Here is a 12,590-nt window from a genome sequence, read left to right as displayed (position 1 = left end):
ATGTTTGATATAAACAAAACTATTTTCAGAAACCACTAAATTAGATGTGTCCAACCTGCGGCCCGTGGGCCGCATGCGGCCCTCAGAGCTCTGCCATGCGGCCCTCTACCTCTAACTCCAACATCGATGTATGCATGCCCTAAAACACTTTTTTTGTTGTGTTTTTCGTGCCCATGACCTGCAACTCTAACATCGGTGTGCGCATGCACCAAAGCATCCTTCTAGTTTTGATTTTTTTTGCGCCAAAGAAGGGTCTGTGTGTTTGCGCCATTATTTCGTGCCAAAGAATCAATGTGTGTGTTCTTGCTGAAGAGGAACTCGTCTATGGATTTGCTGCCATTGCCTTTTAAAGAGACAGCACTTAACCTGTGTTAATAGGTAAGTATGGTGTGAGTGAGTGCATGCATGAAAGCAGAATGTTTGTGTGCGTGAAAGTAGATGTGTGTGTGTGTGTGTGTGTGTGTGTGTGTGTGTGTGTGTGTGTGTGTGTGTGTGTGTGTGTGTATGTTTATGTGTGCATGACAGAGAGACAGAGAGAGACATATGCACAAAGAGGCTAACGTACAAACAAGTTAGCTCACAAATGCATTCTACATTAAAAGTACACTTTCATTAAATTGCAGCTTTTCTGACAGGGAGAGTGTTGTATTGAATATGAAATCATACCTCTCAACTGTATGGATTTTCGAAGAATGTCTGGATTTTTGCCTCATCTTCCAATTTGTGTCTTTTGCTTAGGAAATAAATGTAGTCATCCAAGGTAATGCAGTCCCAGGGAGTAAGAATGAGACAGCAGGCAGTAGGCTAGAGTTAATGGCTCAGTAGTGGACTGACTAATGTGGGACTGTAGCATATAAAGTTTATTGTTTTTTTTGACAAAAAAAATCACCCAGTACTGTCTTGTCATTGGTGGGTTCTAAGCAGTGGTAGATTGGACAACAGTAAGCATATCTTTGGTGGATCATCAATACTGGCAAATCAGGTGGGCACAATGTCATTTTTTAAATGTTGGGGGTTTTAGTGTGTACGTGTGTGTTTGTGTTGGGAGTGCTGCAATAGTAGATGGTTATTAAAGACAGAGACTTACAAACTGTGGAGAATATGTTTCTTTGTTTCAAAACCTGATACTTGGGTACTAGGAATGCCAAAATAGATTTTTTAAGACACAGCTTCTTGCCTTTTACAGTGGATGGATATTTACATTTAATGGACAATGTTAGCAGTATGAGTGTGGTCCTGTAGGGATCTGGAGGATGCTAAGTCTACCACTGCCAATGTCTTGTAAAGTGACCTGGAAATGGATATTGGGATGTTACTGAAAAAATACAGCAAGTGGGCTTTGAAATGTAGTTTAATTAAACAAAGTGCACTTGCAATTTACAGGCCATAATTTAATTTATTTCAGGTAATCCAGATCCTGGTAGATTGTATACCATTAGACTTAATTAGGGAGAGGTGTCATTCTGTGGAAGTAAGCAGACCTAGTTTCAGTGAAAGCTCTGTGGTTGTTTGCAGGTAGGAAGTTGCAGGATGTGGAGCCAATGTGTTTTATTATTTTTAATGGATTTGTCATTTCAAAGTATGGTTTTCTTTGTTGTAAAATAAGGCAGGATTAAATGAGCCATATAATGCTTAACTGACAATAATGGGATAGAAACATTATACGTGATGTATAATATTTGCAGCTACACTTGTTTCAATGGTGTCTGTGATGCATAACTATTTTTGGGCCTGTGTCCCAATTTTATATTTCGCTTTGCCCAGAATTCTTGCTCTAAGGTTGAGAGGTATGGTTCCATGCTGAATCAGAAGGTTATATGTACCTTGAAAGACTTTTCAGCATAATTATGAGAAACAGAGCATTTTTAATATCTCCACTTATTTCCAATATAAACTGCCATGTAACCTTGAAAATAGCTTTCTTATTACGCTACTTTAATTCTTTTGGAATTGACAGGTATGCTTCATTGGTTCGGACGTAAGCATAGTGTGCTGTGACTGATTTCTTGCAGCAGTCTGTGGTTTACTTATCACAATAACCTTTCTGTGTTTCTGGGTGTGTGATCAATTTAACAGTTATAACGATGTTTTCCAAAATTAAATAAATACATAATAAATTAAAAAAAGTCATCCTTTAATCCTTTCTTCACTTTGAGCTATTGACAAAGTGTGGGAATTTGTTTTTTTCAAAAGCGATGGTCAGCATTACAGCTTAGTAAATGGTCAGTCTGTGAATAACTTCTGCACAAATTAAAATGTCTGAATGTCAAATGGCTTTAGATTGGAGGGAAGTTATATGTTTACTCCAGTATGTAGTATGATCTTAAGAGAGTTTATAGATTTCTTATTGATTTAATTTTTGCTGAGCAGTTGTTTGTTGATTTATTGATGGTCCTTTTGGTGGTGGGAAATTGCATGGATGAATCCATCTCTATTATGATTTTTTTCAGATATTTTGACTTCCAGACAATTTCAATCAGTGAGACTGTGTCATGTGATTACTGAGGTTGCCTATTTTACAAGTAGGGGCTCCTTTTCTGTGTGTGTGTGTGTGTGTGTGTGTGTGTGTGTGTGTATAAGAGGGAGAGATTTAATATGTTTACTGAATATATTTTTGCAAATGGAATTCTTAGTTAAATAGGCCCCTCTTCTTAGACAAGTAGACTTGAGTAACCACTATTAGATCTTAGCCATCCAGCTAGGACAGTTTAGTATGTGGATTTTCCTTCCGGTTTGATGAAGGCTATGCTGCTTACTTAACGAGTACATTCATGGCTATCCATCCAGTTGTAGTGTTGTTGAACTACATTGTTTGATTATGAGAGGAGATTTTTACAGAAGTTGAAAGTTTGTGTGTCAAGAACCTGTCCATACAAAGTGGCTTGTTTATGTTGCAGTGAAGGCTGTGGTCTTTGTAGTGAGTGTTTTAAATATAACCAATATTTCTGAGGTGGAGAAAGTCTCTTAAGGCAGGATCTTTCTTAGCCTGGAAAGCAAGCCAGTGATGAAATTTATAGGGGCCAGTGAGAGACAGAGGAAAGCAAGAAGCTTTTTAGTCTGTTCGGATAACTAAGTGAACTCAGTCCTTTGACCTTTTTTTGTCAGAAATGGTTGTAGTCTTTCTTTTGGCATGGTGTTTTGCTGAGGCACGTGCCAAAAGGGGTGCTGCACTCAATAATTGCTCTTGTAAAGGAAGAATACAGGGATGTTATGACCTCCTTGTCCTGGATGAGATACCCTTACTAATTGAGGTGGGCCATGTAAAAAGCTTTCCTTACAACGGAGACAATGTGGTGGTCAAAAGTCAGGTTTCCATCAACCTGGGTGCCCAAGCACCTCACGACTGATTGTGTGCTTACAACATTGTTATTAATGTGATAATTTGTGGGGACATCACTCTCCTCAAAGGGGATGATTGTGCATTTTTTGGAATTTAGCTTGAGGCCATGTTTCTGGCACCAGTCATTTGTTTGGTTGAGACCCTCTTGTAGATTATTCAGAATTGTTTTATTAAGTCAGTAATGTGAATTCTTTACTTTATTGCAAATTGTTTGGCTTATTTTCGTGGATTATAGTATTGTAGGAGTGCTAATGTTGACATTGTATGTAGATGGACTGCTGGAGTGATTTTCCCAGTGAGAAATGCTAGTGCTGTAGTGAATATCTGTTTATTTGTAAAAAAAAAATCTATATATTAATTAAGATGTAACTGTTAGATTAGAGAATTAAAATCAGAATGAGAATTAGAATTTTAAGGCAAATATTAGGCATTTATTACATTTATTAATTGTTTGAATGTACCTACAGTACAGCCAGGAGGTCGACTTTGGTCTCCCGTGGCAGCGAAAGAGTTAACTATATGATATATTTTATATGCGGCCCCAAGACATTTTCTGTTCACTCAATGCGGCCCCGGCAAGCCAAAAGGTTGGACACCCCTGCACTAAATAATCCTCATTCCAACCCCCCCCCCCCCAAATTCTGGCAATTAGTAAATAAAATACTACATCCTGGAAGCCTGTCATCACCTAATCCATGCCCTAACAGCTCTTCCACTGATACTGCTACATTTCTTAATTCCTTCTTCATCAACTCTATTTGCAATCTAACCAGAAAATATGTCATTACCTACCCCACGCCCCCTCCATCAACCCATACAACATCTTTCTCTCTAAAACCCATCCCCATAGCTTATATCAAGTTACTTCTTAGCAAACTTAAAATGTGCTCTCCATTAGCTGCTAACCTACCTCCTCAATTCCTAAAACTTGCTGCCAATTCTGTAGCCTACCCCATCTCCATCTTAATCAATAGGTCAATCAAGGAAAACATAGTACCTGAAATCTGGAAAAAATCGTGCCATACCCTTACATAAAAGTGGAAACTCAACTGACTCCTCATATTTCAGGCCAACTGCCATTCTATCTCCCCTGTCAAAAATTCTCGAAAATTGCATCCACAAACAGCTCCTCGATCACCTCCTCCTAGAAAATCTACTTACTCCTACACAGCATGGTTTCCACTCAAATCACAGTACAGCTACTGCTCTAATATCCTTTACTAATTCTATTGCAAAATCTCTGGACAACAAAAGGTTAATTTCCTGCTTGTTTCCGGATCTCTCCAAAGCCTTCAACACTGTTTTCCACCGATTACTTCTATCCAAACTAGCTACCCTTAATCTCTCCAACTCTGCACTTTCATGGCTCTCCAGCTCTCTCTTTACAACAGATTCCAGGAAGTTAAATGGCAAGCTAACTTTTCTGCCTACTTATCAGTACAAACTGGGGTACCCCAAAGCTCCATCCTTGGACCCCCTACTATTCAATATCTTTGCTAATGACTTGTACACTTCCTGTCCACTGTCTTCTGTCATACAATATGCTGATGATTCCACAATCATCTCCTCCTCCTCCTCCGACAATATCGCCCACCTTCACATCCTCACCCGAGAGTCTCTGCACTCAGTCAAAAAATAGCTAAAAGACAGCCAATTGCTACTGAAGCTTAAGAAAACGAAACTTCTCCTATTCCTTCTTAAACCTCTCCAACATCACAAAGCTACCATTACTGTCTCTTTCCTTAACAACACTATCATCTCTGTTGAACCTCACATTAAACTGCTAGGAGTTATTATCAATGACCAACTAAAGTTCGATCTCCATATTCAGCAGTGCATTATAAAAAGACACATGAAAAGTTAGGTCTATACAGGCATAAAAAATTCTGCACAAATGCTTCTTAGGCTCTCTCCTGCACAAGCATTCCTTTCTCCCAACCCTATTCTACACCACCCCTATCCTCACTAACTTCCAGTCCAATCTTCTGTCTAAACTGGAACTCAGCTATAATAAAATTGCATGATTTACCACTAACCAACCCTACTACTCTCATCACTGCCTAGCCTTGAAAGACCTGCAGTGGCTGGAATTTCATCATCAAATCCTACCACCCCAGCTTCTCATGGGTCATTCTTATATGAACCCTTCTCCTGCCCCTCTCTCTCTACCCTCATCCAGCCCTATACTCCCAGTTGAGCTCTCTGTAGCTTCCAACAGCATCTTCTGCAAGTTTATGTGCCCAGTAAAAAACTTCTCTACAGCTACTCAGTGGCAAATGCTTGGAATAAACTACCAAGTGTTAAACAGATCTCTAACCCCGACTATTTCAAAACAACACTAAAGGATACTGTCCGTATTTCTTGGACATGCTTATGCCATGATCCAACAATCCACCTCCCTCCTCTAATGCTACTGCAGCAACCATTTATCCCTCCTTCTCTGCCTCTGCTTCGAAAAAGTCTACTTATAGTCAATAGTTCTTACAGCTTCCAGAGCTGTTGTCCTGGATATTGGATTTTGTCTTGTGATCATCTCCTGTATATATCCAACGTTTATAATATATTTGCTCTTTCTATTCTGCAAACTTGTCAATATCTTTTTGTATTCTTCTTACTATTGTATGCAACTCTGTACTGTTATGTTGAATTTATTGACCATTTCTACCAAATTGATTCATCTTACTCTTATACATACTGTAATTTTATAAGTTTACTTATAATTTTAAACTCTGCCATATGATTACTTTTGTTACTTGTATTATTTGGAGCTTTTCTCCTTGGGCCTCTGAAAAAGGGCTGCTGCCCAGTCGGACTAACCCGGTTATTAAATAATTAAAAATAAGGCACCATTGTAACATACTTATTCTTACAACAAATACTGATATAAGTTCATAATGTGTTATAGCAAGAATAGCAAACACGTCAGAAATAAACCTGGTCTACTAATCTAATTCAGCTATACAAACCAAATGCAATGGGATGGGTGTATAGATAAAAGGTACTGTGGGCATCTTGACAGTGTCCATTTATTATGGAAAACCAGATTGTTGCTTTGGAACATGTACCTTTCAAAATTATGTTGAAAAAGGGCAATTGTAGTACCACAGGTATTGTTTATTTGGCCTTGTGTACAACACGTGGTAATTTCTACACAGGGAAAACAGAACATTCCCTTAGGAAGCATATTTATGAATATCTATATGCTATTAATAAAGCCACTACAAATAATGCCCTTTATAAGCATAGTTTAGTTTGCAAAGGTATTAGTAGGTTCAAATCTGGGATTTTGGACATTGCAGTTGACAATTTAAGAGGGGGTTGGTGGGAACTAGACCTGGAGATCAGAGAACTACATTGGCAGCTAAAATTAAATGCCACGGTACCTCCAGGTATGAACAACAGCATTATTGTCCCTCTTCTCAAAAAACATGCTCTTACTTTATAAATATTATTCTTAACAGAACATACATTATCTTAGATATATGTTTTTTTAAGTCAGAATTGATTTTATGTTTTATATTCATCACAGGATGTATAATTTTCATGCTTGATTTACTTTATTTAGAATTGTTACATGTCTTTTATGCTTTGTACCTTTAAGTGCTTCCATACAAAATTATTCTAATTAGTAACAGATTGCTATATAAAGGATTCATTTACTAGTGGCATTTGTTCTGATGAAGTCTCTTATAGCTTGAGACAAACAAGCTTAACCTTTCATATGTTTTATGTTAATAGTTTTGGATTTTTTTGGATACTATTGGCATTTGTATTGGATGTAGCACAGTCGTGGGGGATCAGTTACTAGCTCAGGATGGCTTTTTATGTTTTTTGATAACGCCATTTGCTTTTTTAAGTCCATGTGGTTATACACAGTCACGCTCCTGTAGTGGCAGTGCATCCAGCACTACAGAGGGGAGTGTGCTGTCCACACTATGACATGGCAGGCAATGGGCTCATGGTCCTGGGTGATCCTGTGGGGGAAACTGTCCCACCAGACAGCAGTTACTGTCTGGTACTTGCACTGATTCTGACCTTGGGCATGGAAGTGCTAGTGCATCTCCTGGAAGAGCCAGTTCCCGTGTTTGGGGCCAGAGACGGTGAACTTTCAACTCTACCATGTACGGTCCAAAGCTGTTCAACCTACACACATGTAGGGCTAGCACTAAGCTTGACTGTGTACATGCATACACTCACATACCTCTGTCACATGCAAGTCATCTAAAGACATACACTGCACCTCTCTATGGTCCATCTTACCTACTTCCCTTCCTGACTCACACACATGCTGTCAACCATTTTGGGTCAGCCTAGGCCTCTTGCACCCCCATACAACACCCTGTGCAAGTGATACCTGTGCCATATCCCTGTCATCCTTGACATTGATGCAGGGAAAAGAAGATATGTGTCTGATGCACAGGGTGACTATATTACTTAACATGTACTTGCGTAATGCAAGTGTAATTAAATTAAATAAAATTAATTAAAATGCAAGTGTAAATGTGTAATTTCATCTGGCAACCAACTAAATTCCTGCTTTTATGTATATATTCTGTATATATTACTGTAATCACTGTGTGTAACACTGTTTCTACTTCTGTACCAATTAATGTTTACATTTTTTCTGCATCTATGTTCTTCTTGGAGCGTTTCTCCCTGGGCATCCACTGAAAATGGGCTCTTTTAGGCCCAGTGGAGTTCCCCCGAAAACAAATGCAATAAATTAAATAAATAAATTAAATGATGCAGTGTTGTTTTGCCATGCCACTTATAGTGGTTAATGACAGATACTGTATGCTGGCATTTGTCACGAGTATGCCGGATACTTTTGTGTACCTTATGTTGTATGATGTTGTAATGGCTGTTTAGTTTCACAATAACAGGTGTGTCATGGACCTGTTTGAGTCTGTTGGGATAACCAATGGATATGCAGTGACAATAAAGCAGCACAGGATGGCATAGATATGTCTTCAGCAAGGTACAGCACTATGAGTGCATGTTTCCATAGGTTCTTAAGCATGACCTCAGTTTCTGTCTTTTAATCTTTAATCTTCAATGGCCCTTAAGCATTTAAATACATATAAAACAGATAAAAAAAAATGGATCACAAAGAGGTGTTGCTCTTTGGTGCTTTTCTCTTTTATTTGACTTCTTCATAAAAGCACCAAAAACACTATAATCCTTTTAATAAATGCCACAAAAATTCACACAATACAAACACACCAATCCAAATACAAATAACGATGTCACCAATTTTTTCCATTTTGTGACTTGGGTTTTAAAAAAACACTTCATCACAATCAAATCATTTAAGCAGAGCACATCTTAGCATTCAATAAAATGGGCCATTTTTCTCCTTTTGTCAAATATAGTAGTGACAACTTGCAGTGAAAGAAGTAATAATTTGATCCTTAATTGAGGAAATGCAACCGATTATTTTCAGAGTATTACAACTGGTATCTACAAACAGTTATGTCCAGGCATGAAAACAGAAGAAAGTTATGATGCAGTTAAGCTAGGCATGATCCCACAGGGCTGCTTACCATTGCTTTATTGTACTTGTGCTATAAACTGCAGTAAATGTATTTAATGTCGGTGTTCTAAAGCAAAATGCACATATACAAAGCAAGGTGCATGTTAGGAAAGTACTGATTAATTTACAGAGTCTGCAAACCTCATACTTCAATAAACATAAAATGGCTGCATTAAAGATTGAATTTTACCATTAAGTCTAATAAGAGGATACCAAGATTATTTCTAGAATAATAATAGTGATGTCTGACTAAATAGCTTGGGTACCACTTTGTATATTATTAAAATGCCTGCTTAGGAAATTCACAATGCAATTAGCTTTTTTGCTGGTTTTAAAGTATATGTAATTTTAAGGTGCTATTAATAATGCTCCATTAAATATGCACTGTGATTTTCCTAATTAGCTTTAATTCTGAATTTAACACAAAAAGTGAACTTTTGGTAGAGAAGAGATCAGTTAATCCTCTGGTTCTCAGTGTAACCAGTTGTAGCTTGTTCTACCTAACCCAGCTAGGAAGGCTAGCTGCATTTGATTCATCATTTTCTATAGTATTAGTTCACTGAACAGTAGGGGTTAAGAAACCTCAGATCAGCATAATCATTATGCAGTCATTGATGGCATGTTTACAGACTGTCAATGACTGTGTTATTATCTGTAAACTTCCCATTCTGATTGATGTGACAGTTCAAATTGTTTCTTTATTTCCCTGTCTAAGCAACACATCATTTACATCTTTTGGTGAGCTTGCATGTGTCGTCCTGCTGCTGATGAATTATGCTTATGTATACCGCCAAGGCGACACAAAAATAACCCTTACCCATAATGCCGTCTCATAATTCTGTACCACATTTGCAGTTAAGACTTCTAGTCCAATATTACAGCAATATCCAATGATATGGGTGTGGCATATTGAAGATTTGCCAACGGTTGTTGTGGTTTAATCACAGGACAATACTTAAGCTGGGAAGATTAAAAATAAAGTTTGAAATCCAGACTGTTCACAGGTACGAGAGAGACCTGATTGAGAAAGTGCAAGGAAAATCAGGTATGTTTCTTTAGTTTTGCATAACATACCGGATTTCCTTGTATTGTCTCTGTTTTCTCTCTCTTGTACCTCTGTACTGTCTGGGTTTCATTCTTTATTATTATTTAGTTTTTTAAAGCTGAAGAAAAGTGAAAATGTTGTATCATATATTAAGGGAAAAAAAAGTCTGGGCGACCGGACTTTTTGCATTGGCATATGCTCAGATTTACAATGGGCACGCTGGTTGGGCTGACCAATCAGTGTGCTACTTTTTGAATGTTAATGGCCAGTCATGGGATAATAAACTATACTTACTGTTCTGCTAGTATAAGTCCCCAAATTCCTTTCCACTGACATAACAGGCACAGGCAGAAGTGAAAAGATCCAATAGCTTGGGATGTATATTAGAGCTTGTTCAGAAACTTTTGTCTTATCTGCAGGCCAAACCACCTTCTGTAATGTGTGTGTGTGTGTGTGTGTGCAATCAAAGAAGACTATGCATAACTCCTGTGGAAAAGCAGCTATAGAAAACAGACTTTGATGGGGGGGTGTTAAAAAAGTGTGAAATAAAACTGCATCATAGATGCTAAATGAACCAGTGTCAGTTGAAAACTGCGTTAAAGATATGCAGCTTGCTAGAAGCCTATGAAGTGGTTAGCATTCTAGATAACGTGCAGCTGATCGCTACTATGTACATACCTATCACTGTATATAAAACATCAACTGGAGAGTACTATTATGATTCTAAACTCATATATCACATAACTGTAAAGGTTATAGAAATAACTTCCACTTACTTTGTTACTTTGAAAATTCTTAGCAATCGAAGTGCTCTTAATACACTGATCCCGAAAGAAGTCCCTGGCTTCACAGCAGCCCAAATAACTTCAAAAATACTGCCAACTATGACCTGGAATTACAAAAGTATAAACGGTGCAAATTACAGAGGATAACTAAGCAGTCATTTACTTGTGTTTTGCTAGTATCAAAGGAAAACATTTCAACTTTGTTCCTACAAAACTGCTATTCCATTCCACTATAAGTGATATCCTTTTAGGTTTGCTATGCAATGAACATCAAACATGTTAGAAGCAAAAATGGAAAGAAAACTATAATGCATTAAGGAAAGACACTGCGGACTTTGCAAGCAGGTTTTTAAGATATGCAGTTCTCATTCTGTTTGCCTGCTTCCTGAATTTATTTATTGAAATACTTCAAGTAAGAGCTTACTATGTTTCCTAATTTATTTCGTGCATGTCAGTCTTGGGAATAAAATATTTTATAACCATGCAGGTTAGAAATATCACATCCACAACATATATTACATGGTTAAAAGCATTGCAATTTTAACTGTATGAAACTTTTTCATGAGTTATTCTAAACAAGTTTCCAAACTAGAACAATTATAGACAGCATCTATGGACTGGTGTATGGGTCTAGGGTGATATACCAATTGAGCTAAACATTATGGGGCCACTGAGAAGAATACCGAATAAAAAATGTAAAAGCATACTGAGAAGGTAAGAAAAAATTATTTGCACAGTGTTCGATTCTCATGCCTGCTGTGCAGTGGACTGTTTCCCCTGTATCCTCTTCTATAAATACTTTAGTAAAATATTTCTGAACTCCAGTAAAACAGTTTTTTTTTTCAATTTTGAGGCCAGTTCCTTGGTGCAAAAAGTGAAGCTCTGACTGTGACCTGAAATGTTGATTAGTGGCTCGAGAGAAGCTGATGAATGATAAGTCTATGCATGCTTGCCTCTTTGGGAGACAGGGCAGAGCTATGAGAGGGACATGCATCTAAGACACAAGAACTAGCAGAGATGATGGGACAATGATGAGAACAGGGTACCTCTTCGCAAGTTTGGATGGGCAAATTATGGGTGCATCTGCACACAAGTGGAGACAACTCCCATGCACCCAAAATGCCCACCCAGCTTATGAAGTAAGCCCAGCACATAAGCAGTGAGTGGGGATTAAAGCAAAGTCCAGGAGCCTGCTGTATGATTGCCTCAGCATAGGGTTACTGATATTCCAGTTACAAACACATCTTCCTGTCTAGACCCAGTAGATGAAAAGACATATCTGGGGTATTTCCCCATGAATAAGTAACACTAGGGAGAGAAGGAGCTATCATGGATGCTGGGAATCTGAAGTTGGTTGTAGTCCCCCCCCCACACACACACACAAAAAAGAAAAGTATTGTGCTTTTAGTACCATCTAATCTGATTTTGCTGGATATAATGTTTTGGTATATATTGCTAAATGTATAGAGTGCACACTGAACTATATTAATGGATCATTACAATTTTAATGAAATGTGCAGTTTAAACACCTCTATCTAACAACTAATGTTAAGTCTTACAAAGTATCTTTATTTAAGAGCTCATTTCACAAGAAAGAAAATGAAAAGGCATTTAGCATTTTTTTCTCATTCGTGACTTCATGTTAAATTAGTATCAAATGACTCACTGTAGATTTTGGAGAAACAGTCTGCCAGGTAGTCAAAGGATGATTTGCTGATGGATTCCTTATAGGTCTCTTGTATGAGGCATATGACTATAAACTTCTCTCTTCTAGGAGATGAATATTCAGGTTTCTATTATTGTTCCCATTCTATTTTAGTTTAAATTCATAAGGTCAGCCAGCGTTACCTATGATTGTTTTAGACATGTTCACTGATGTACCCAGTC

The 12,590-nt window shown here is 37.8% G+C and overlaps 1 protein-coding gene across 1 annotated transcript in view; it reads right to left on the bottom strand.

Annotated features, from left to right (window-relative positions):
• The window catches only part of CACNA1B (calcium voltage-gated channel subunit alpha1 B), a 3,578,581-nt gene that overhangs the window by 1,410,691 nt on the left and 2,155,300 nt on the right, over positions 1-12,590 (bottom strand). The window contains exon 14 of the mRNA XM_044058770.1: positions 10,695-10,807. Coding sequence (XP_043914705.1) covers positions 10,695-10,807 — 113 coding nt within the window. The remainder of the gene's footprint in view (positions 1-10,694; positions 10,808-12,590) is intronic.

The sequence above is a fragment of the Protopterus annectens genome, chromosome 16.part0, assembly GCF_019279795.1.
Source record: "Protopterus annectens isolate FY-2018-M chromosome 16.part0, PAN1.0, whole genome shotgun sequence".
Taxonomy (NCBI): Eukaryota; Metazoa; Chordata; order Ceratodontiformes; family Protopteridae; genus Protopterus; species Protopterus annectens.
Note: the sequence above shows the minus strand (reverse complement) of the source record. Positions and strands in the feature narration are given on the sequence as shown.